General features: G+C 31.8%; 2 protein-coding genes across 4 annotated transcripts; one reads left to right on the forward strand and one right to left on the reverse strand.

Annotated features, from left to right (window-relative positions):
- Positions 1 to 170: 170 nt before the first annotated feature.
- Positions 171 to 11,619, reverse strand: LOC132746868 (charged multivesicular body protein 5-like). 2 transcript variants are annotated; one of them, XM_060736144.1, is made up of 7 exons: positions 11,452 to 11,619; positions 8,857 to 8,961; positions 8,467 to 8,513; positions 7,191 to 7,284; positions 3,812 to 3,883; positions 2,765 to 2,986; positions 171 to 2,115 (listed from the first exon to the last, which is right to left on the reverse strand). In XM_060736144.1, exons 1-7 carry the CDS (start codon positions 11,518 to 11,520, stop codon positions 2,065 to 2,067), a joined length of 660 nt encoding a protein of 219 aa, XP_060592127.1. In that variant the 5' UTR covers positions 11,521 to 11,619; the 3' UTR covers positions 171 to 2,064. The 2 variants fall into 2 exon arrangements, with proteins under 2 accessions (XP_060592127.1, XP_060592126.1); XM_060736143.1 differs by lacking the exon at positions 7,191 to 7,284 and adding an exon at positions 7,720 to 7,813 and having other exon boundaries at positions 11,452 to 11,612.
- A 180-nt stretch (positions 11,620 to 11,799) lies between these two features.
- LOC132746867 (uncharacterized) lies at positions 11,800 to 26,989 on the forward strand. 2 transcript variants are annotated; one of them, XM_060736141.1, is made up of 4 exons: positions 11,800 to 11,938; positions 14,050 to 17,839; positions 18,910 to 19,029; positions 23,850 to 26,989. In XM_060736141.1, the coding sequence occupies exons 2-4, from the start codon at positions 14,195 to 14,197 to the stop codon at positions 24,348 to 24,350; spliced, it is 4,266 nt and encodes a 1,421-aa protein (XP_060592124.1). In that variant the 5' UTR covers positions 11,800 to 11,938; positions 14,050 to 14,194; the 3' UTR covers positions 24,351 to 26,989. The 2 variants fall into 2 exon arrangements, with proteins under 2 accessions (XP_060592124.1, XP_060592125.1); XM_060736142.1 differs by lacking the exon at positions 18,910 to 19,029 and adding an exon at positions 19,075 to 19,194.
- The last annotated feature ends 377 nt before the right edge of the window (positions 26,990 to 27,366 follow it).

A 27,366-nucleotide genomic window follows, 5' to 3' on the forward strand; every position in this document is an offset into this window, starting at 1 on the left:
AGTTAAGTTAATGAGAAATGAAGTTGCAGACAATACTTTAAATCTTTATACTAATCATAACAGAAGTGCTGAAAAACTTCTCAGAAACCACGAAAATTTCAACTTAAAATGCAAATTGCTAATGTGCAATAGTCCATGTTAATTAGATAAAGAAATAAAAATACAATAAACATATTTCAAAATTTATTTTTTCAAGTAAATCATGTTTGTACAAAAGAACTATTAACAATAATAAGATTGACAGTGTTTATTTTATCCATTAAGTAACTTCTTTGAACTTCTTGTATAGTACTTGGGATGGACAACATATACAAGTTGTAAAATAATACAACAACAAAACTTGTATTACAGCAGATGATATGCTTTTATTTAATGCTTTTATATAATGTACATAGCACTTTTTATGTTCACCTTTTATGTTGTTGTCAAATTAAAAAAAAAAAACTACATAAAATTTGATCATTTAAAGATGTAAATGACTAAAATATAACAGATATACATGAATGTAGATAATTTCTCATCAATGAAATCAAGTCAAGCACCTATATGTGAAAGGTCATTCATTCAAATGTAGACTTAACAGTTTATAATATTTTTCCTGCAACTGAAAATGTACAAAACAAGATTTTTGAGTTTGTAAAATATTCATGAACTAAAGAAAGTTTAACTGATCAAAAAACACACTTATCTAAGACAGTCTACTATATATTTACCATACTGAAGACTCTTGATACTGTGATTTATATGTTAACTTGTAATATACCGTAAATCAGGTTATTTTCCAATTACTAGGTGCCTTCACTTTCTAAAGGAAATGATACATGTCATCGCTGAGGTACAGTGCAAATGACTGAAGAGGTACAGTGCAAATGACTGAAGAAGTACAGTGCAAATGACTGAAGAAGTACAGTGCAAATGACTGTAGAAAGGATTTTATGATTTATCATAACGAAAGTGACCTACACCGACTGGGAATCGAACCCATGTTGCCTGATTCACAGTCAAATGCTCTACCTATTAATCTAACCGGATGGCTCTTGTCAGGTCAGCTTACACATTCAGGCTCTATATACTGTTGGTAGGTCAATTTGTATATTGAAGACCCTTACACTGTTGTAAATTCAAAGTAGGACAACTCCAAAAAAAAACATTAAGCTGATAAAGGGCTAACTTATACTGGACTGGTTTTTAATATTTTTAATATAAAGGGAGGAAATTCAATTACATAATTTTAGATGGGTAAGTGATAACTATATACCATTTAGATTATTACTTTTGAATAACGAGATGTAAATTTTTCAGAAAATTATGTTACTTTGAATGACATTTTTTATAACATGACCATGTTTTTACAATGCTATAAAATATAGAAAATGGTTTATTTTTTCAACATAAACAATATGCTTTATAATACAGCTTTTTATATTAAAAACAACAACAAAAATCCTAACAAAAATCACTGTAAGTTATACATTTATGTAAATAACAGTCAAATTCTTTTCATATATTTAAAAAGGAAATCTTGCACAAACATGAAGATGTAAACAGTAGATGAAAAGGCAAACATTTCTTCTTCAGAAGCATTCATTGAAAAATAATTATACATTACATACCCGGTACATATATTACAAGATCTCTGTTTCATTGTGGGTGTTCAAAAATATCCAAAATATAAATAACAATTTCATGCATATTTATGTAACATTATGTAGGTAGTTTACACATATGAAGGTATGAGTATAGTCTATCAAACACATTATGTCAATAGAATATTTACACATAAAAATTTGAACAGGCGTACAATGTGTAATCTATCCCTTATATGCTGTATTGATACAATCAAATTCTTACATAGCATATAGTGTGTAGCCTATATGTTATATGCCACATTAATGTGTAGACATATAAAGATCAACATGATAATTATCTTGAAGCAGTTTGATTTGTTGATGAGAAATGAATCAGTTGTTTTGCACAATAAATTGGCACAATGAACTATGAATGTGTAAAGTCACTTCCTTCACAATTAATTAAATATCACAACAGTTTTATCTTGAGGCTCAACTATTTGGCAGGAATCTGAGGCAATCCAAATTCATCCACCGGAACACTGTCCTAAAATAATGTGAAAATGTTAATTATAACATATTTGTAAATATTTACTAATATTTCTATTGAAGACACACAATCACTTATCAAGTCTCATTAGTTAACGAAAAACACAAAATGCTCTTCCAAGTATTATATGTGGTACATGCTGGTTACCACTGAAGAACTATCCATTTTTCTTTCTTAAAATGTGTAAAGCTATATATCTGCTTTGAATTTTAAAGAAGAATACCACCAAAATGCTTGTATGAAATAAACATGGTAGATAGCTGCCTTAAAAGCGAATGACACATACACAAAACAAGAACTAAATGGATAAAACCCTAATTAAAATAGCAAATAATATTTTGTTCCAGAACATTTTATTCTGTAAGCGTACAATATTCATGTGTGTTAAATAACTGTTACAACTTTTTCAGGAATAATCATCCATATAATAATGGAATCAATTTAATTTTACTGTAAGTAAACAGATAGTGACCTTAACATTAAATGATGTATTTGTATGTTTCCTATTTCATTAATGATAGAGTTGTTATAATGTAGTGAAAATGAGTACATGCTTTTAAAAATCTTCTTCACTTTTCAAAATAACAAAAATAAAATCAGAAGCTTTAAAAAATTTGAAAAAAAAAAGAAAAGAAAAAAAGCATACCCTTGTGCTTTCTGCGCCGGGATCACTGGTAGGTACTGATGGTGTTGACACAGCATCATCCAGATAGGACGTGTCTTCGTCCAATCCTATCTCATCCCCTAATGCATCAAGTTCAGCTTCCAGCTCATCATCATCTAATTCTGGCATGCCGTAACTTCTTCCCATTACTTCTTGTATCTCACTGGACTGTTCTGTAAGGTCCTCTAACTCATCTTGAAGATCCTGTTATATATATGACAGAATGAGGAATGTATACGTATATGTTTTGTTTGGTTGAAGTAACATAGTGTCATTGCCATGTAATGACTTTCAAACTTTACTGTTGGAGGAAAATTCTCCACCGACCTACTGTACCTACTATACCTTCCTCGCCGTCATTTAAGATTCCTTAGTTGCTACATAAAGTCTGATCCACAGTTGTGAGAGGCAAGTTATATAAAGTGAGCAACCACTACACCATGGTCCACCAGTAGATACAAAATAAGAGATTGAAAAACAAACAAAAAACAATCATGGATATAAATACCAGACTATTAAGTGAAGGCATATTTTGAAATCTATACAAGGAATACAGCAACATATAATCACATGTGCAAGAAAATAACAGAAAGGAAAAGCACAGATAGCATATGAAAATGGCCCCAAAAAACACCAACAAATCTAAAACATATTCCTCATTTATGAAGCTTCATTTATGAAAAACAATACTGTCATTGCAATTTGCAAATCAAGGTAATTTTATTTAAGAGAGTAATTGATATGTGGGAGTAGTCCTTGGTATAAGTCCTATACATACAACACACTGCTGACCTTGAATACTCAGTTTTGATTAGCAATAACATTTTAATGATTAATCTCCCAAGTTCTAATTGTTAAACTTGAAAAATATCTGCTGAAATATGTACTAAAATTTCACAAGGAGCAAAAACATATGGAGCAGTCTGAGAAATCTTTTAATCTTGAAAGTGAAATATTTCAGTGGCATTTTATGTTTGTTACGCTGATTGATGTACTGGAAAGATTAAATAATGTTCAGTATAGACTTACCTCAATTTGGTCTATGTTAACATGTTTGTACGCCTTCTTAAACTCTTTAACACCAACTTTCATTGCATCAACCTGCAATGGAGAATTACAATAACAACTTATCTCAATGGTAACCTATTTTGTTTATTTATTAATCATACACATGTATGTATATACATGCACATCTATAGTAATTAAAAATTAATGATTCAACTGTGTTACACTTTCACATAAATAACAAAACAGCAAATTAAGTATATGATACTGAAGTTATAGGAAATCAATATATGTCACCAACAATGTTATGAACATATCAACCTATATGAAATGACCAGAATATTGTGATGAAAGATCACAAGACTTTCATTTGTAGAATAAAGTCTTTATAACAGAAAATAATATTTCCCTTTATTTTCAGACAAAGTTTCCGTGTTCTTTGAATAGCTATATATTATTTATCAAAACAAGGGAAAAATTATAAGGAAAGAGTAACAATTTCTGTAGCAAATTTAGTGACACTAAACTAACCTGTGTTCATTGTGATGAATTTATACATGTACTAGTTACTATATCTGAACATACAAGAACAAAGTATGTTTTCTGTTTTCAATATTTGTACTAAAGTAAGTTACATTATACAAATCTTCATTTTGGTTAAAAGAATGAAACAAACTATGAAAGGGTCATATAAAAGAATACTAATGAATGTTTACATATAAAGTGAGAAAAGTTAAATTATATAAAAGTTAGTAAGCACTGCAAGTCAAACCTGGAAGCACCTTATTTATGTGCATAAAAAATTATGAAATATGTTTCCCCCATCATTTTATACACTTGGTCATCTCAGCAGATTACATGTACATGTTCTTATATCCACAAACAGAAATACAGGAGTCAAAGTAAAATATTTCTGATCTACTTAATTAACTAACCAAAAGTGATTAACCTTTGCCCAGAGTATAGTGCCAGGTTCTAATCATGATAGTAGCTCAATTTTTATTTTAATATTGAAATCCCTTTAACGTTAACTGGAAATATTACAAATTTATAGCTTGGCAAAGCCTTTACAAAAATTCAGAAGGTTAGAGGTTTAAAATCTAAATAGTGTCTTATACAGGGGATTTATCCCATTGGTGAGTTAAAATAGTACAGTGTAGGTTAAAAGTATGCCTGTTTCTAGTTTCTCTTATAATTATATTAAGCATTCCTCCAATTGGTTTATTTACAAAAAGATTTTCATGTATGTATGATAGGCAATAACATGTTTTGGCTTGGCTTTAAATTTTAGAGGCAAACTAGAAACAAACATTACTATTTTCAGTCTAAAGAAAGAAAAAATGAAACAGGAGCTGTCGGTAGGACAGCAACGCTCGACTATTCTTAGTGCTTGATAGTAAAAAAATTGCTTGATACAGTTACCTCCTCCTGTTTACAGGTTGGGGTAATGATGGTGAACAAGTGTGCAAAGTTTCAAAGCCATATGTCAATGAACTTTGAAAATATTTGAGGTATTACAAAAACTTTAACATAAATTCTAAGTCGAAAAAGGGGCATAATTCTGTCAAAATGCTTGATAGAGTTACCTTCTCCTGTCTACAAGTTGGGGTAATGATTGTGATACAAAACATTCATGTGAAACTGCATTGACAAATGTTGTTGACAATTGGATCAAGGCAATAAATGATGGAAAGCTTGTTGGCACAATCTTTCTTGACTTGTCAAAGGCATTTGACCTTGTAAATCATAAGTTACTCATCCAAAAACTTCATTTTTATCAAATTTCTTCTTCTGCAATTACTTGGTTTACATCATATCTTGAAAATAGATCACAGAAGGTCAGTGTATCTGGCAACCTATCAAAATCAGCATCAGTTATATCAGGGGTACCTCAAGGATCTGTCCTTGGACCTTTGCTTTTCATCATATATATAAATGATCTACCACTCTATTTGAAAACCTCAGAGGCAGATCTTTTTGCTGATGACACTACTCTTACAGCAGCAGGTCTCTCTATACAAGATTTACATGATAAACTCCAAGCTGACCTTGACAATGTAAATCTGTGGTGCAAACAGAATGCAATGATGCTAAACGCAAAGAAAACAAAAGCAATGAACCTGTCATCCAATAATAATAATAAACAACAATTACAACCACTACACCTGCAAGAACATGAAATTGAATTTACTGAAACTGAAAAGTTATTAGGTGTTCATATTGACAATAACCTTAAGTGGAAATCCCAAGTAGATAAGACGTTAAAGAAATGCAATACTCAGTTGTACCTTCTTCTAAGAATAAAACAGTACCTTGATTTAAATACAAGAAAACTGTTCTTTAATGCTTATATCTTACCACATTTAGATTATTGTTGTACAGTCTGGGGAAACTGTAGCAATGAACAGATTATGGATATAATAAAATTTCAGAAAAGAGCTGCAAGAATCATTCTTGACAAAAGTTATGATGCCCCATCTACTGAATTATTTAATGAATTAAATTGGATAAAATTTGATGAAAGAATAAGATACAAGAAAGCTGTCATTATGTATAAATCATTAAACAATGCTTCATTTCCAAAGTACATGAAAAACAAATTTCAATTTATTCACCAAAAACATGAACGTAACCTAAGGTCAGCAAAAAATTCAGATTTATTTATTCCTAAACCAAAAAAAGAAATTTTTAGAAAATCTCTGACTTACTCGGGCCCCAAACTATGGAATAATATCCCTCTCTCCATACGTAAATCTGAAACTGTTGGAAAATTTCAAGCATCCTATATCAGTTGAAATCTCTCTCAAGTACCTTGATCTTACATAGATTTAGTGTAAAGTAATGTATGTTCATGCATTGTACATGTATTTTGAATATTTATTGTGTTTTTAATTATTTATTGTTTCATAAGGTAATATATTATTATATTTTATGCTTTTGAGGCCCACATGGAAGATTGGGAAACCAAATGTGTAGCCTCATTAAATAAAGACTTTACTTACTTACTTACTTACTTACTAAAGTTTCAAAGCCATATGTCAATGGACTTGGAAAATATTTGAACTATTACAAAAACTTTAACATAAATTCTAAGTCGAAAAAGGGGCTTAATTCTGTCAAAATGCTTGATAGAGTTACCTCCTCCTGTCTACTGGTTGGGGTCATGATGGTGAACAAGTGTGCAAAGTTTCAAAGCCATATGTCAATGGACTTTGAAAATATTTGAACTATTACAAAAACTTTAACATAAGTGGTTACGCCGACGCCGACGCTCGGGTGACTGCAATAGCTCTACTTATTCTTATCGAATAGTCGAGCTAAAAATAGATACAAAATTCTAAACTAGTTGGATTGACAAACCGTCAAAGAGACCACTCTCTGTGTCAACAATTGAATAACTTACAGTTGCTTTTGTATCTTTAAGTCCTTGGATATTAAAATGTTGTTGTTCAATATTAAAAGACTGGTTTGCTAAATTTTCTCTCTGCTGCTCATACCTGTGAATATCACATACAACATGCAAGTTTTGACAACATGCGCACAGTCCATTTATGCCAAATATAGTAACAAACATAATGTGATACAGGTGGAAATGTCAAAAAATATAGTACAGCATGAAACATTAACATGCTATACTAGTATACCTTACATTATACAATCAACGATTACTGAAGGGACTGCTAAATATATTCATTAAGCTGCATTCATTACTATTAAGAACTATTACAATTCCTGTGCCATTTCTTTCCCTGGGCTAAATATCAAAGTATATGCTGTAGCAAACAATAAAGTATTTGCTGTAGCAAACATTAATAATGAATGTTTGAGCTCTTTTAAAAATATGTCTCAAATAATCATAATTCAAAATTTCCACCTGCACACACAACATGTTTTACTATGATTGGCAAAAACAATAATTATATTATATTTACAGTTGATTTGGTGTCTTTGAGTTGTTGAATATTAAAGTCTTGTTGTCCTATATTGAATGACTGGTTTGACAAATTTTCTCGCTGCTGTTCATACCTTAAAAACAAATTACATGTATAATATTGATTGTCAGGACAAGACTTATATCTTTTTTATAACCCTCACTATTTTGTAATGTAAATTTCCAATAGGCCAATTGGAGTTACTCTTACTGTTAATTCAAGTTACTATGTGGCTAAAAATTTTGTACTGTTACGTATTAACAGTACCTTTTCAAGATAAAAATGTGAAAAATAGAAACCTATAAATGCCCCAAATGAAGTATTTGTTCAGGGTAATAAAATAAATTATAAATAACAAACAGATTTGTAAGCAACAGTAAAAATATTTATTACTGCTACTCACAAACCTGTGTGTTATTTATATAATATTACTGTCCTAATTTTCACTAGATACAAGGCAAAGTAACACAAGTACTTTAACAAACATTTTTTTTTATAAGTACATCAACTCTTAAAGTGCAAGAAATACACTGCTGATCATGTGTGATGAGCCTTTAGTATGTCTACACATTCAAGTTTCCTCTTTAACTTACCTTTATGATTTGAAGACACTATATCTATTACAACTGCTTCATGACATGTTCATGCATACAATTAAGATTTTGCCGAGATCATTGTTGTTTCTTAGCTGATTTAATAGAAGTTAATCCTAATTTAACAGAACAAGTAGATCTTTCAAGTACTTACATTTTCTTCTGTTTCAAAACTCTCATAGCTTTCTGTTTCACTGTGTTCTTAAAAGAAATAGAAGCATATCATTTAGATTCCAAAAAAATCAAGCATTTGCTACATTTTGAATAATATACATAATACATAACTAAAATAATTCATACATACATGATACAACTTTCAAAAAAAAATAAAACATAAAAAAAAACATTTTACTTTTTACTTATTTATTATTTAAGGCAACAATCTAAAACTTATCCAAATCATGACTGATAATTTTGTATGTATATTAATTATTATATGATATCTCTAATCTTTAAGCATCATTGTAAGTTAAGGTCTGTATTAACTGTGACAGATACATATATATCAAAGAAGAATTTGTACTAATATGCAGTGCATTCTTACCTTTGCAGGCCCATTTCTCATTTTTGCCATTTGATCTTTATATTTCTTTAATTCTGCATCAAGTCTTGCTATTTTCTTATCAATAGATTCTCCTCTTGAGTCAATCTAAATTCAAAAGAAGTACATGTTATTGTAGCAATTTATATTTAAAGCTCTGCCAAGCCATAAAAACCTGTCAAGAGTCTTTATAACAAATTCACAATATAGCTAACTCCCTTTACTTGAGAAAAAAAATGAAATTAGTTTATAAATGCATTATTTTAATTTTATAAATGGACAGCAGATGTGCATATAATCAAATTTTATAAGTATTTTATATAGTAAGTGGTTCAACCTAGAAAAGAATGGGAATTTGTAATATAACTAATATTATTGTCCTAAGTTGCTGTAAATAAAATATAGCTCAGAGGATGTCCAAGGTTTGATGTTTGGGAAAGGGGATCCATTGCAATCAGACTATGGTGAATCTTTTAGGAAAGGGATAACCTAGCATCTATATTTCAGAGTTCAATCCGACTGAGATTTAAGGAGTGGGTGTATGTCTGTTACAGTAGAGGTCTGACTGAAGTGTAGCTTGATGCATTAAGGCAGCTCGTATTAAAACATTTCTGATTTTATCTATTAGTGTTTCGGTGTCACTGTGAGGAGAGAACCATATATATTTAAGCTGGGGTTTAGCATGTCTGATAAGCTATGGATTAATGGCTCATGATTTGACTTTTATGTTTCTATATGTTTTTGTTTGCTTTATGTGATATCCTGTTTATGTTGGCATTTAATATGTGGTTTTTCTATGTTTGATAATCTTCTCCCATTATAATACTTTGGAACCGGCTTCCAAGGAACGTTGTCAGGCCTTGACAAATCCACTAGCCTGCTTGCATTTGCGAGCGAAAGTTTGAGTCAGGCCAGTATGATTATCATGATCTAATGATATTTCTCTTAACATTTATAAATGAAGTTTTTCGGTAAAACAATCAAACTGCAGGCGCCATTTCAATCATAATACCTGTTATACGAAAACTAGACTCATGACTAGGTATTAAACTGAATGGGCATGGTGAATCGATTAAAGCCTCCCCCTTCCATAACAACAGAAGCATTTGACAATGTTTCATACATATGTGTTTGGTAAAGTTTTATACTTGCCGTAGCTGAGTGCATTAAAATTTGAAAAAATAACTACCAGTATACAGGCTATGTCGAAGATTATATATTAAAAGTAAATGTATTATAAACAATATGTACTTGAATAATGGCAGTTATACAGATATAGACCGGTAAATAATAGAGCTGTCATCGATATAGACGATATCAATGTATCGTTGATATTTTTCTGTTGATCAATAATCGATAATGTAAATAAGTGATAATGTTCATTTTCAGGTTTTTACTTTTTCTTACACTATTCATTCACACATATGACATGAGCTATTCCTGCCTATAACACTCCTCGCCTATATGACTGAAATACTGTTGGGAAAAGGCGTAAAATGAAACAAACAAACAAACTATAACACTTGTGAGAGGGCTGGCAGTACTCGGAGATGTTGTAGTATTACAGAAAGATGCTAAGCTGAGATTAGATCTAGCTTCCAAAACTTTATAAGCCGCTTTTGAACATTTTTGTTTTTCATCTGATGCAGCATTACAGTTTTGGATTAGACTCGTTACGAAACGAAACCAGAATAACATATGTTGATTTAAACTTATTTTTCATTTGCAAATACCCTTGTCCCAAATAATTCTTGTGCATTTTGCGATAAAACGATTATTTTAATATCGTTCTATACCATTTAAAGCATCAAAATATTAATACGGTCACTAAAATACCCTATTCGCCAACTACAATCGAGCATGACATTTAGGAGCTGAACGAGACCTCATATGGCGTAAGTAGATTAGATAGATATCTATAAGTGTGCAAACTTGCTTATGTATTTCATGCAATGGAAGATATGAACTTGTAAATTTATTGTTGTTTTCCATGTTCCTTCAGTTGTTAAGATCTACACGGAAACTTGTTATTTAAATGTGGGTGCCTTCAATTAAAAGATTGGATTCAGAGACATATCAATTGCTTTGCACGAATATAATCAAAAATGCTAGACCTACACACTCGCATTTTCAAATGTAATTTTCAAAAGGAACACATAACATGTCTGGAATTTTGGCAACGAACGCCCTCCATAGTTTTATCAGGGTATGCTTCACTTTACTTCATGACATAATCGATAAATGAATACAAGTGTGTCAGATTCCTGGCACGATTATTGGTGGACTTTCCCTACAGGTCTGTCTTCAGCGTTCACGTCATGTCACAGTATATAAACAGGTACACTGAAGCTGAGATTCTTTGGCCAATTAGATAGGTATAGATAAGTAATTTCTGAAACTTTCCCTGGTATGAATATGATATCGCATGAATAATTCATAATCCTGGAGAATAAAGCAACTTTTTCTGATTTCGAAATAAAGATAAAGACTTGTTTAACTTGATATTTAAATCATTTCAAAATACTCGCGAAAAAATATGTCAAATACTGCATTATTTTGCGTTTCAACACCAAGTGTTATGAGAAAATTAATACTTACGTTAGCGACACAATCTGTAAGGTTAGGTGCAGGTTCCTTTGGTTTTCCTCTCCCAAACAATCGATTCATTTTGTTGACTATTGAGATTTATGCTCAAATTCTAGAGAAAATGTTAATTTGTCAAAATGCGGAAGTAAACACGGATGAGTTTTACGTCATTTCCTCTCAGGAGAAGTAATTATAGATTTTTAAGATAAAATATTATTCCATTTAACTCATGCGTTATTAATTAAAATAATTTCTGAAATTTTTTATATTGTATATTATTAGTTTATTACGTAAGTTTTCATGAAATCATTGCACAATTTATTTTTATTAAACTAGGTTGAATTTATAAATTACTGCTCCCAGAGGTCACATGACTTATTTTCAGAGGCTGCACAGCTCATTATCATTTGACTACCAGTCAGCAAGCCCTTTGTCATCTGGCGTGGTTTTCTCGTGTGTTCCCGTCCCTGGAAACCAAGAAACAGTGCATGGTTACACTGTAAGCAATCAATGTTGTCTTGCAATTTGAAAAAATCACGTCTCTTTAGTCTGAAATGAGAAAGTTTTGCTGAAGTGTTCTTGCCTTTGTTTCTCAACATCTGCAGGATTCACATCTTCAGATACATTTATTAGGGCTTTCCTGTTCATATGAATTGGTTAAGTGTGTGGTTATCCAGCAGTTTACACGGTTGCACACTTATGAACCTATTTATATAGCCACTGTGTACATCAGATTAGATGAGTCACAATTGTGGGTGCAATTGTGATATATGTAATTGATACATAGCTTGCATTTTGTCAGTTCATCCATGATCATCATATTTGGTTTCATTGAAGTTCAGTTAAGATTGCAATATGATAGCAACAGTGAAAAAGGAGACTTGGTTGATGTCTTTAAATTGAATTATTTTGTCTGATTTTAAGGTTTATCGGAGACAGTAAGTGAAAAAGCAATTGGAGTGTCATGTTATCTTTTGGACCAATCTAAACATGCACAGCCATTTTGGCATGTTGATCATTGTGAACTTTCATTACATTGTCTGTAGATTAAGGCGAAAATAATAGAAATATAAGTCCAACTGGTGTAAGATTTTAACCTTTTGATAGTTATATAGCATGTTATAAAATTCATCAAAGTAATTCAATTGTTAATTTAGGATATTTTCCTGAAGCAAAATTTCAAAAAAGGGATTATGTATGTTCCAGAGGTTTTACACTTTACTCTTTTACCTAAATTGGTTATGAGTCGCATTTTTGGTGATTTTCATGTAATGAAAAAACTAAAGTTGATATATCGATATCTCAGAGGCATTTGATTTCAAAGGGGTTTGACATTATCTCCAAATACCATAATGTAATTATCCCCCATTGTCTTGATAAGTGCATGTACTTTTATAAAATAACAGCATGATTTGAACAGGCTTATCAATCGATTGGCAGTCATTTGGATGCCAACATAAGACTGCCTATCTAGGCAGTAGTTGCTTGTCCCGTAATATTATGTACCAGTTTTTATGTACAGTTAATTTGATAAAAAATATAAGTGTCAATTGCTTTCAAAACAGTAGTTATTAAAAGATATATTGTTCCAGTGTCTAACTAAAATACCAATAAGTTGTTTATATGAAACAGAGATGCTGTGTAATGGTGTTTTACACTTTCATATTTAACAACCGGTTGTTTCTCCTTATATGGAGTAAATTTCTGTGGCTAAAAAAATGTAAAGTTTACCTAAATGACTCTTCTGGTGTGAGTTGACTATTTGGGTTTATTGTGGTGACTATAATTGAATATCAGGATATGGATATATAGAGGATATTGAATGAGTGTAAGTTTAATACTAAATTTATTGAAAGAGTTGAATAAAATCATATTATAGGAGCCTCTGGCAAGCATAATATTGTTTTATTCAACAAGTTCAATAAATTTCGCATTGGATCTACACAAATATAAAATTAAATTTATCACTTTTAAGAAAGAACGGTAAACTGTTAAAAAGAGTAATTTTTCAATGACGCGCCTATATAGTTATACTAACATTAGCGCGCTTTAACGCTATTTTGATATTTAACGCAAATGATGTCACGTCAAAGTGTATTTACACTATTGAATATCGTTTTTATTAAATGGCTTTATTACACTCCTGCGCTGCGGTTTATGTGATAAATTAGTGATATGCAACATTTAATTCAGTATTGACTCACAATTTAGAATACCTATACAATTTAAATCCAATTTCTTCCTGTCTTGTAAAATTTTTTCTCTAAAAGAATAAAAGAGACACTAGATTTGATAATATTGAAAAAACTTGTTCCTAACTTATAAAGAATTTGAAGGTACCAGGATAAAATAAAATATGAGACTTAGTAGGTACCAGGATAAAATGAAATATCAGTATTAGAAGAGATTAATCATCAATGTAACTTTTTGAATTAATAGTTTGTTGTTAAAAAATTTGTTGTTCATATTTTTGTAAACAATATACAGTTTATTGAAAATTGCACTCTTTATTATCTCGAATTTGTATCTGCATTTGAAGAAAAATTAGATGCTTTGTTAACAGAACTGTATTTTTGAATTTTCTGAAGAATGACTAATTTCTCATTTCAGATTTGCAAATGGTGTAACTTGGACTTGCAGATAAATCACACATTGGTTGGTTTCTATGTTTACACTGAAAGGAGTCACATATAACTGGATGTCATGTTCCGCCAACATTTTCCCGGTTTCAATGTTTACCATTGTGTATTGAACTATGTCCAATTTTCCTGGTTACCCACCACCATTTAATGCATGGGACTCGTTTACATCCACAAATCGAAGTTCATTTCCTCTTGGGAGCTTGCCTGTTCCAGGATTTGCACCCGGTGTTTCTAGCTTTTCTGATCCTGGATATTTTTCAATTCGACCGGTATTTTCAGAATCATTGTCATTAGCTGCTGGTGTTTACAGACCTTTGCCTTCAAGATATTTACCAGGAATTACCGATTTACCAGTTCTTGGCTTAGAGCCTTTATACGGGTTTGGTCCACAAGAGCCTAGAAGTCTTCTGCATAGTCCAAACTTTGCATTTTCGCAGAATCCTTCACCTTTGACCTTTGATCAAATTTACAGATCATCAGGAGCAAGCTCTGTCTCTCCAGTGTCACAATATAGGAACCAGTTTGATCAGCGATATCTAGGTGGACATTTAGGTCTTCCTGGCCGTTATAGTGAACCTCTTTGTGGACATTCATGCATTTCAGCACTTAAAGAGCCTGCAGACAGTAAAGAAAAATCTTTAAATGCTAGTAATAAACCTACAAAAGAAACTAAGTCTAGCTCTGGAAGTATAAAAAGTTCAGGGGAAAAGCGTGCTAAACTCTGGAATCCTTTTATATCAGACAGTAAAGATTCATTACCAAGTGATAAAGCAGATATAAAAAGTGATTCAATATTAAAAGACAAGAAAGATCAGGATAGTTCAAAGTCTGAGAATGATGCAAGCTTAAATCCTTCAGTAGAAGTTGACAGTGAACATGTGAAAAAAGAGGTATCTGATACAAAGAAACACCTCTACCCAGTTCGACCAATTCCTGTATTTTGCAATCATTATTCTCCTCACCATTATGATCATTTTCAAACTCCTCAGTTACCTAGCCACTTGATCAGTGCCAGTCCAAAACCAAGAGAAAGTACTGTTGAGCCATTGAAGGAAAATCTATTGGACAAAGTTGAAAATACTTATGAACAAAACACTAAAGAAACTGTGAATCAGGTAAACACTACTAGTGTGGTTGTAGAGAAGGATTTGAATCAAAACTGTGAAATAGTGAAAAATAGTAACCTCATTTTTGAAGAAAAGTGTTCTCAAAAAAACGAAAACACGGAAGAAACGAAAGCTAATTCTGATGTAATTTGTAGTGAAGTAGAAATAAACTCTAAATTAGATAAAACTACCTTAAAAGGTCTTGAAAATGATAATCTTCTATCTATAAGAGGAAATTTACAAGCCCATACAGAAACTGAATCAAGTGATAATTCTCAGAAACAGAATTCTACAGATTCAGGTTCCTTTAATAATAAAAGAGATTTTCAGTCAGAATTCTCAAATTTTATTGCAAAGTCAGTGCCATACACAACAGCTGTCCATATTAATGTGGATGAATGTCTTCCAAGCTTAGATAATAGTGTAAAACAATTGGACCAACTCGCTCATTCTGTTGCTCCAAATCTATGCTCACCAAAGACTAATGAGTCCAGGGTACATGTGTCTGGAAATACCAAACTAAAAAGTCCATCTAGTAAAAAGGAGGAACTGTTACAGCTTAGCATTCAAGTGAATGAAGTGAGAAAGAGACGAAATAGTATCAATAAAGACTCAAATTCTGATAAAGTTTTGTCCCCACCTATTGAAGCTGCTCCAAAACCAAAGTCTTTGTGCTCAACTAGGCGTTTTTCTCACCCACCTACTAGACAGCCAGCTGGGTATCGGAGAAATAGAGCCAGGATGGCTTCTGCAGAAGGTGCTATCACAATGATGAAGAATACAGAAGACTCTTTAAGTGCATCCATTTCAAGCTCTCATTTGTCAGAGTCTGACTCAGATACACAGATGTCAAATGAAAATCCAGAAAAACTCTTTCGTGAATCTCAACCAATAAATACTCAATCTTCTTACTCGTCAAATCAGAATCTTGACCAGAACTATATGCCATCTCTAAATGTGGATCAAATGAGTCATGACAATCAATATTATAAAACAAACAACCCTCAACTGTGCCAAAGTGATGCAGATAATCAAAAACCCTACCCATGTGTTCAAGAACAAAGTATATTCAACGAGAAGCCACCAGTCTTGCCCCCATTCAGTTGCTATTCTTCAAACCAAAATGCTGATGTCCTGCCAAGGGAACCAACCTTCCACTCTCAGGAAGAAAATTCTAATTTTCCACCAAGCCTAGGAGTGGATTCTTCCATGGATTATGATGAAAATTCAGTTATGTCTGATAATACTCAGATGCAACAGGAGTGTGAACCTCAACAACACAGCATTTCACAAAACCAGGAGCCTGTAACAAATAAAGACAGTATGCTCCATGGAACTAATCATACATTGGGAAATCCTGATTCATATATAAATGACCCAGGTCAGTGGGATTTCTTGCACTCAAAGCAGTACATTGAAAATATTTATGGCAACCAAATCGGTTGTGAGATAGTAAAAAGTGAAGAAGAAACATTGCGTGAATCTGATTCGCCAAAAACTTTCCTTGACTTAGACACAACAACAAAAGAAAAACAGGCGACTGAAGATCACAAGGGGAAAATGTCTAAAGAAATATTACCGACAAAGCATTATGGAAAGTCTTATATAAGACAAGGGTATGGTGGTGGTCCAAGACATGCACCAAATATGTATGGCAACCAGTCTATGGAAAACTATGGCAATGGTAGTGGAAATAGATGGAATAGTTTTAGTAGAGGAGATGGAATGATGCGTAATCAGTCCAGGCCTGTGGGAGATAACTATGGTGGGCATTATGATCAAAATCCTAGTCAATATCGTGGTAATTATCATCAGAATTATTCACACGTGAATCAAGGACAAAATGGAGGTGGGCAGCCGGGTTACCATGGAAATGAGTATAATCAAAATGACTATTATAATCAAAACCAGTCAATGAAAAACTATCAGGGTAGCTATAATCCACGATTTGAAAACAATTATTACCAAAACAAGGGAGGCAATGATTACAACTCACAAGGTAACATTTATCCCTCAAATTCTGGGGATATGCAGGGATCAGGGCGATTTAGTAATCAAGGCTTTAATGGTGGTCAGGCGGGTTATGGACAGCATTATAATCAACCACCTTCATCCCACAGTGGTTCAGATGGCATGGGACAGTATCCAGATAATGCAAATTTCAGTATTCCACGTAATGCTAGTCCCGCAAGTACAGGCTCAGACTTCAGCAACATGGAAGCACCACCGCCAGGAATAGTCAAGAAAAAACGAGGACGTAAACGCAAGGTCGACAAAGAACCACCAGATGAAAACAAACCCAGGCCAAACACTGTTGTAATGGCTCCTACAAAAATCGGCCCGTTAATAGACATTGACAATCCAGAATGTACGATTGACACATACGATTACAACAACCAAATAGAGACTATATTTAATTTCAATATCGAGGATGATCTGACTCCAATCGGGGCTCAATATCTTCAAATTGAACAACGGATATGTCAGAAAATGATGCCAATTAAATATGGCTATCCAGTAACTGTTGTTTACAGCCCATTAACATATGCTTTCCAGACTCACAGGGACTTTGTATCAAAATACTGTACATCCGAGCGTACTATTCTCTTCCTTGGGATGAATCCAGGACCATATGGCATGTCTCAAAATGGGGTAAGTATTTGTCAAGTTTCTCTGTCTTATGAGGAAACATGGCTGTGGTCCAAGTTGGGCTTGAACCCATGGTCCAATACAACAGCGTTTCCTCATATGACATTACTCTTATGAATCCCTAAACTTAACAAATAGAAGTTGAAAGATCATGCTTTAAAATAACTATAAGTGACTAATGTAATAAAATGATATATGAACCTTCACCTTATTCAATTTATTGTTTTAATTCTAAGTCCAGTATTTACATGTGTATATGTGATTTATATTAAAGTACAATTGAACTGTTCTATAAAATACATAAGCGATGGAATGAATACGAGAAAGTGAAAATGGACTTAATTTCCAGATAGACTGTTTGATTTCAAAGTGTGTTAGTTATACATGAGCCTATATGTAATGATATATCTTCCCATGTAATAATAATTATTGTATTTCTTATTACAATTAAGTCACACTGAACAATTTCTCATGAAGGATAATAATAGATTGTTTATATAAACATTTTTATGTTAGTATTTTTCATGAATTGGTATTAAAGTTAGGTAGGTACAATGTTATACAAAAGGTCAGCTTAATGGAATAGACTGTAACTTTATTGCTTTATGATATTATTTCATGTTGGACTTAAGGTTGCGTCTACAGGGATGTCTGCTAAGATTGATTGTCTAGCTGTTAATAATTTAAGAAGGTTGCATTAAGTAGATTGGTAATGATATTATATGAATATGACAAAAATGAAATCTACTAATGAAAAACTTTATTATTTATAACAACTAAAACCTTCATTAAATATTTTGACTGTTAAGTATAAGACTTAATGGCTGTAGCAAACTTTTACATAATAATCTTAAGTGGAGACATTGAATTTTACATTTGCTTTCAGTCTAAGCCTTTGGTTAAAAGGGAGGTACGATATTCTTTTGAGCATGAACACTTAAATTTCTCAAGTCTTAATCTGAATAATGTGCATGAAATAGAAAAGAAAATCTAAAATTTCAGAGCAGGGTGATCAGATAATATCACACACAAACTCAATGTTGTCAGTTCTATTATTGGCATGTTCTCTACAGGTACCTTTTGGTGAAGTGATGGCGACCAAGGACTGGTTAGGTATCAAAGGGAAGGTGTACAAACCAGAGGTCGAACATCCTAAAAAACCAGTGAATGGTCTCGCATGCAACAGAAATGAGGTGGGTCTTGATTTGTAAATCGTCATCTGTTCATTCATTTTCTAGGTACCGTTTGGTGAGGCTGTTACAACCAGAAATTGGCTGAAAATCACGGGTGATGTTTATAAGCCTGAAATAGAACACCCTAAAAAGCTTATAACAGGACTTGCCTGTACAAGAAACGAGGTTTGATATTGATGCATGTATTAAAACAAACATGGCTGCCATTATCAAACTGTTTCATACATGTACTGCATCAGTTATGTAATATTGTTGAAGGTCAAGAAATACAGAGGTAGATAGATACAAGAAAAACAAAAGTTTTACAATTCATTTCTTTCATATTATTAGGTACATGTACATAATACAGTTAATACTAAGATGTTTCAATGAGGTGATTTGTATCATACGATGGGGATGTCATTTCAACAAATATGCCTGTTTTAAGCTTAGCCCTCACACATTTCTGATTTGCCTTTGAAAAATAAATATGAATCAAGCATATTGACTTGTACACATTCATTACATAGTCATTACACAATCACTTGTTAAATATGCTAATTTCAATGTACATGTACACATGTGTAAACTGCGGTTTATATGTTCAGTTACGCTCACAAATATTACAAAGGAAATGGCAACCTTGTATAAATATTGTCAATTATGTTGAGCTTAACATTTGCTTTCAATTTTGTTTGCACTTTTAGATAGATAGAAATATTTTAAGTTGACTTTTTAAGCATCTTTGCATGATGAAGCTTAACTTATTTATTTTACATTTTCTTCCGTCTGCTTGCTTAGTTAAATTTATTTAGATAGCATGTCATTAATTGACAACTTTTAACCCTTAGTCTAGATATTTAAGTGACAGATCAGAAATCCATATCCTTGATATGTCTTTAATGGAAGTCTCAAAATGATGAAAGAGAAGGAGGGGTCCTTTACTTTGTGCAAATTTTTGCCATGAAATCTACAGAATGTCAACTGTGCAGAATCCAGCTAGTTTACGTAACATTGGTGGTTCTACTCAGGTGCCCTTCAAGCCTGAAACAATGCACTGAAAGGCACCTGAGGTCTTCTACCAGTAAAGCTTGAAAGTCGCCGTATGACCTATACTGTGTTGGTGCGACGTAAAACCCAACCCAAAATAAATTAAAAAACGTCAGGTCTGGTCAACCTGTTCAGTACAAAATCTGCTATGGCCATATTATTATTATCCTGGCTGGTCATTGTCTTGCAACTACAGATTTAGAACCAGCCTGGAGCCTTTTTATTGCCTGAAACCAGAGTGGACGCTTGTATTGAGTATATTGATTTTTGTAGGGCTGCTGTTTCATTACAGTAATATTTTCATTTCATTTTCTTTTCAATTAATAAGTAAACATACAGACATTTTTAGGAAAGGTTTTAATCACATTGCATTTTATTCTGACAGGTTTTGTCTTTTAACAAAGAGAATGTACATGCTTATATGTAAATGAAATAATCATTTCATGCTATTCTAGTTTAATCAGAAAAACATTTTTGCAGTATATACACTAGGGTATGAGTATGCTCATTGGTATACAATGGTGAACCATTACTTTTGGGAAGGTTTGAATCAAATTTATGCAGTTGAATCAATTCTATGTTCCCACTTAATAGGTGACTTATAAAGCCATATGTAATGAAATATTTAAAATTATATTGTTTCGATAATCTTATGGTCGATTCTCGAAAGAGTTGAAACATAAATTGTCTCTGATATTTTATGTAATTAGAATAAAATGTTCCAGAACAAAATTTCATGCTGCTCTTTTAAGAAGGGTTTTTTAATTTTTATCAATGATTTTTTGCATCAGCCATTTGCTTTTAAAGAGATATATTCTAAGATATTTCTTACATACAGGTGTTTTGGAAGTTCTCTTTTTCAAATATTCATACAATGTTTTTTTGCAGCAAATATATAGCTTTTTTAATTGGTTTATACATGTGTCAAGAAACAGTTCCAATGGAAGAAAACTCAAAAATGAATAAATCTACATGTATAAGCTTACTTTGTGATATGTTTGTTTCCAAATGATTTTATTCAACTACACTTAATGTTATGCAAACTGCACTAACAAGAAGAACTGTGTGTCTGACCTATATATTTTTTTATTTGTTACAGAGTTATGGCCCTTTGAAGTCTCATCATATTGTTATTCATGTTTGTACTATTTCTTAGCGACCATTACATGTCCCCCTGCCTAGTTTAACAGACAGAGTGATGGATTAAGAATCCTAGAGTCACTGCTGTTTCAGAAATCATGTTGGTGTAGTAGTGGATCACTTGCGGAGAAATTAGTTATTACTTGTTGGTTATCAAGGAAAGCTTGTTAAGTGGATTGACTACTGAGATATGGCCAAAACTTCTAATTGTGGCATTTCCATAATTTTGTTATTCCTTGATTGAAAGGGTAGAAATGTTCACCATCTTAACTATGAGCTTGTGTGTTGCTTGGACAAAAAAAAACCCTGGTAAAAATTGTTTACTCAAAGGTAAAAATGTGAGTAACTTTCCAAAGTATGTTACAAAACTATCTTTTTGGGTTGATTTTTAAGAAAAATTTAATTTGAAAAAGCAGGTTCATAGATATTAGTTCAGTGACACACTTCAAGATCAAGTATAGGGTCAGTTGTTGATTTTTGGGTCACATCCATAACTTATGCATTCCATAACAAATTTTGAAGTTACTGATAAAATTAAATGTTCACCACCATGAAACAATATGGTTATACAAGATATAGGTCTGTAGAATCTAAAATGGGATATATTTTCAGATCTGGTTCAATAATTTATAATTTTTTGATGGATATCTGAGTTTAGTTACAAAAGCCAACTACTTTACTTGTATATAAAGAAAAAATGAAAATTCTTCCTGTTTATAACTGGATTTGTCTTGATATTTCCCCTGGTCATAAATAATCTTAATGAACTTTTCTCATTTCACATATGTGCTGTTTCTGGTCTCATGTGTTGCTTTGTGGAGCATGCATTGTTTCAACAAATGCAGGCACAGTTTTGTTTTGGTAACATAACTTTTTCAGTTTTCACAGTTAATGTACGTTTGCATTATGCTTGATGGCTTTTTTGTGTCGCCTTGAAAAGGTGACATATAGGGGTTACTTTTGTCGGCGGTGTCGGCGTCTGTGTCGGCGTCGTTGTCGGTGTCGTTGTCTGCGTCGTCGTCGGCGTCCCCTAAAGCTTGTCCGGAGCATAACTCAGTCACTATAAGTCTGATTGACTTCATACTTGGTATGCATGCTTCTTTCAATAACCCGAAGTGCAGTGCACAAGGACCAGTACTCTGCAGTTCTTATTTTTTGAGTTATTGCCCTTTGTTAATTTTCATACTTTAATTTTGTCCGGGCCATTTCTCTTCAACTAAAAAAGCTATGGACTTGAAACTTCATAGGATGATAGATCTCATTATTAAGAAGTGCAGTGTACAAGAATCAGTACTCTGCACTTCCTAATTTTTGAGTTATTGCCCTTTGTTAATTTTCATACTTTATTTTTGTCCGGGCCATTTCTCCTAATATATAAAAGCCATGGACTCGAAACTTCATAGGATGATAGATCTCATTAAAAAGAAGTGCAGTGCATAAGAACTGATACTCTGCATTTCTTATTTTTGAGTTATTGCCCTTTGTTGATTTTCTTCCTTTATTTTTGTCCTGGTCATTTCTCCTCAAGTAACTTCATAGGATGATGTCTCATTAAGAAGAAGTGCAGTGCACAAGAACTGGTACTCTGCATTTCTTATTTTTTGAGTTATTGCCCTTTGTTTATTTTCATACTTTAATTTTGTCCGGGCCATTTCTCCTTAAGTATAAAAGCTATTGACTTGAAACTTCATAGGATGATAGATCTCATTATTAAGAAGTGCAGTGCACAAGAGTCGGTACTCTGCATTTCTTAATTTTTGAGTTATGGCCCTTTGTTAATTTTCATACTTAATTTTTGTCCAGGACATTTCTCCAAAAGTATAAAAGCTATGGACTTGAAACTTCATAGGATGATAGATCTCATTAAAAGAAGTGCAGTGCATAAGAACTGATACTCTGCATTTTTTATTTTTGAGTTATTGCCCTTTGTTGATTTTCTTACTTTATTTTTGTCCTGGTCATTTCTCCTCAAGTATGAAAGCTATGGACTTGAAACATCATAGAATGATAGATCTTATTGATAAGAAGTGCAGTGTACAGAAACTGCTGCTCTGCACTTATTATATTTTTAGTTATTGCCCTTTGTTATTTTTCATATTTCATTTTTGTCCTGGCCATTTCCCCTAAACTACATTGTTCACAAGGCGACACATCCGACTCGCGGAGTTCTAGTTCATAGTTAATTTATCAATGTATATTTCTATCTTATATATCGTGTCCATTCTAAATATATTTTTTTATCTTTATCTCATTCTTGAAGCAGGCTTAGATTGGTATAAATCTTGTTATATTGTTCTTTCTTTGGACTGTCATAAAAACACTGTGTATGACAAAGCTATGATATAGGTTAAATCTGAAATAAATTCCATGTTGAATACTAGCTTACCTATTAGAAAAGTATGCTTTTTAACTGTATTATAGATTGAAAACATAAACATTAAGCATAGATATGCAATAGGGATTTATGGTGCAATAGGCTTAATCTGATTTATCTCGGTGAGTTCAGAGGTCAAAAGTATCAATATGCCAGATAATAGCACCTTTCATGTCACATATAAGTGATAGAATAGTCTTTGGTAATAAGCTGAACTTAATTTATCATGAAAATGGACTTAATTTATCATGAAAATGGTTTTCGTTGTTCATTTCAGGTTAGTGGTGCAAGGTTTTGGGGGTTGTTTCAAAAGATTTGCAAAGTACCGGCAAATTTCTTCAAGAATAGCTATGTGTACAATTTCTGTCCACTAGCATACATGTCGGAGTCCGGTAAGAATATTACACCACCTCAGCTTGTTCACTCGGAGCTTGATCAGATTAACGAGGCATGTGATGCGGGACTTGTAGAACTTGTCAAGCTTCTCAACATACGCATGGTCATAGCGGTAGGGAAATTTGTTCAGCAAAGAGCTTCAAAGGCGTTACATAATGCGGGTATTATGAACATTAAGGTGGAGTGTATACTACACCCTAGTCCCATAAATCCGCATGCAAACAAAGGATGGGAACAGATTGTGGCAAAACAGCTGATTGAGATGAATGTAATGCATTATTTGAACAATGATGTAGAAGATGTACAGAGATGTATAGAGGAATGGGAGCGTATAGCTCAAAGTAATATGAAAGTCCCCATCGTGACCAAAGAGGATTATTAATTTACAGAGGCCTAACTAGATGTTTTATTTGAAAAATAGTCACTCAAGCCCAGTAAGATGGCTTATATACAAAATATTGAAGATTCACATATATTATATATATTAGTGAGTTCTTAATGTGAAAATCCTACGTTTTGTAGTGTTTTTCTGTTATATAGATGATGTTTTTCCCACCTTAAATTTTGTAGTATTTTAATAAATCTTGTAAATTTGACATACAATTGCAGTTAGTTAGAAGAAACAACAAAGATAATTAACTTTAAATTAGAAAGGATTCTGTTTTATTCATTTATAATATAATAGTTGAAAAGAAATATCCGATTCACTGTGGTCAAGATTGAGATTATCTGAATTTTACTCAAATTTGTATAAATTGTAGGGTAATCTTTCTTTGATAGGATACAGAAACTTAAAAACAAACATGCATAATTTTTGAGTTTGTTAAAACGATTTGAAGTTCATGAAATCAAGAAAATACGTTTCAGATATAATCTTAACAGTGAGAGTAATGACTCATATAAGATTTGTTTGGAAATGCTAAACATATAATCATGTTTTTAATTGTATACATGAGCTTTTTCAGGATCAAAGTAAGTTTGAACAATTTCAATGTATATGTAAACTTAAATTGTTGTGCAGTATTAACAAAAAAACAGATTTTGTACAAAATTATTATTTGACCAATTTGTTCAGCATTACTGAAGACACAGCTTTATTGTTTTATTATGTTAGATATAGGACCATAGATTTTATAGACCATTATGTCTAATTATATGATTTTTGAATATTTGTTTGATGAAGTGGAGAATTTTATGTACAGTTATAAAACCTCATTGAATTTAATGGTAAATATTTGTTTTATATTTTCATGTAATGATGTTTTTTGTCTCAAAAAATATGTCTTGAAAAATTGTGTTTTTTCTGTGTGAGTGCAATTTTACCTCCTTTTTTACATATTTGCAAATGGCGAATTATTTTCTAAGGGAAGAAACTCTTGACAACTGATTCTTTCTTTGTAAATGTACTCCAATTTTGGTGCAATGTTGGTTGTGAAATAACTGTTGTCTCTTGTAAGTTGTATTGTCATGTGTTTTGATAGTCTCATCATTGCTTCATAAAACCCTAGTGCTGTACACAACAGTCATAGATATCATTTATTTTGGTTGTTATGTTCAATTTTGTAAATAAATCGTATATATATATATGTGTATGCCATCTTAATTCATTACCATATTTGTGAATTTTGCAATGTTTTATACTGTATACTTTGTAATCTTATTTGTTAAGTGCATGAATATTATTCTGAAGTAATTTCAATTTCTTGTTTCTACATTTGTTATAGAACGTTTTATAAGGAAGGGGTTTATACTTAAAGATATGGACAGGGTCTTGTGTAAAAAGTTTGTTTGCCGAATCTAAAAAAGAAGAGCATATTCTTGCCATGAAGAAAAATTAATCCATTAAATGGATGTTTCCATATGTGTTATAAATAAACCTTTTGTTGATTTTTGTTGAAAGTTTCTGTCTGAAAATTGACTTCCCTGTGAAAATGTGCTCAATAATCAAAAGTAGTTGGTTAGAAATATTTCTGAAGTTTTTGTAGATATTTTCAGTTTCTTCAGTATACATCTCTTTCTCCTTTTTATAAAGGGATGATGAATACTGTATAAGCTACATGTCGAGTGAAAAGTCGGGAAATATTTCTAACCATGTAGTTGTAGTTAATGTGTTTGTTTTGTACGTTTATTTTTTTTTCTGAAATATTTTCTCTATTGGGTGCTACATACAATAGTTGTTTAAAAGACTGATTTGTTAGAGGAAAGTCTAGCCAATTTTTTAAACTTCCTTAAAGTCAGGGTCAGACATGATTGTCTCTTGTTAAAAACAGGGTTAGAGATTATGTAACTTCAATTTGACAACCAGTTTACAAATTGTTGTCACATTGGTATAAAATGGTCTTTGAATTTAGTTTTGGTTTCTTTTAACTATTAAATTGACATATTTTACTGGACATATTGTTCATTAAAGAGCAGAATAATTGTTAAAGCATTTATGAAAGTTCTCTAGTAACTATGTTCTAAGCTAAACCTGCATGTTTTGTTTCCATTTTATGTTTTGTTTTCTTGTATAATTATTTTGAAAAAGATAATGTTTTAAATATTTCTGTTCTGTGACTGTTTAGTATCTTATAATAACTTGAAGTATAGTCTGATTTTATTTAGGAGTTTATAAATGTCTTTGTCTTGTTTAATGTCGGAAAGGATCATATACGGGTGGGTTGTGAAATAAAGAGATTTCCAAAGGATAGAAATAATGAAAACTGTTAGCACAGTCATAATATTGAAAGGTTATGTAGATAGGTTAAGAAAGGAAAAGAAAAAAAAAGAAAAAATGTGTTGATAGGGCTATGAACTGTAAGCATATTTTATCAGATCAGATATAAGATGAATTATCTTTCTATGAAACAACATTTTTATCAAGAAAGGAAATGATTTTAATGAACTATTAAGCTTTACCTTGTGTTTTAAGATAGCTAGATTTTTTGTTTTTATATAATCCTTTGCATTCTCCAGTTTCCTATCATTTTATACATTCTTATAATATTGTCTTTCATTTCATTACATTACAATTTTTATGCATTGTTACTTATTGTTTTCCTTTTTTATTTCATTTTTCTATATACCTTTTGTTTTATTTTTCATTTTGTTTTTTTTCTTATTAGGTTAGTGCTGATTATATATATCATTCATACGCACTTCCCCACCCTTTTATGGTTAGGGGTATTATTTTTATGATGAATATTTTGTCATACATCAAAGTTTTTTTTAAACCATTGTTCATACAGACTAACACAGTTTTAGAAAGAGAAGTATAAACTTTTGTATGTAATGAGTTTATAACAATTTCAAAATCAGATTTAATAACTTAAAAGCTTCCTTTAAAGTAAAGATTGTATTAATAAAAAAGTGTAACTATCATCCAGTTTGTAATTTCTTTTTATCATACAACAAGTGAT

Source organism: Ruditapes philippinarum, unplaced genomic scaffold (genome assembly GCF_026571515.1).
Source record: "Ruditapes philippinarum isolate M1 unplaced genomic scaffold, ASM2657151v2 ctg1153_1_1_1_1, whole genome shotgun sequence".
NCBI lineage: Eukaryota > Metazoa > Mollusca > Bivalvia > Venerida > Veneridae > Ruditapes > Ruditapes philippinarum.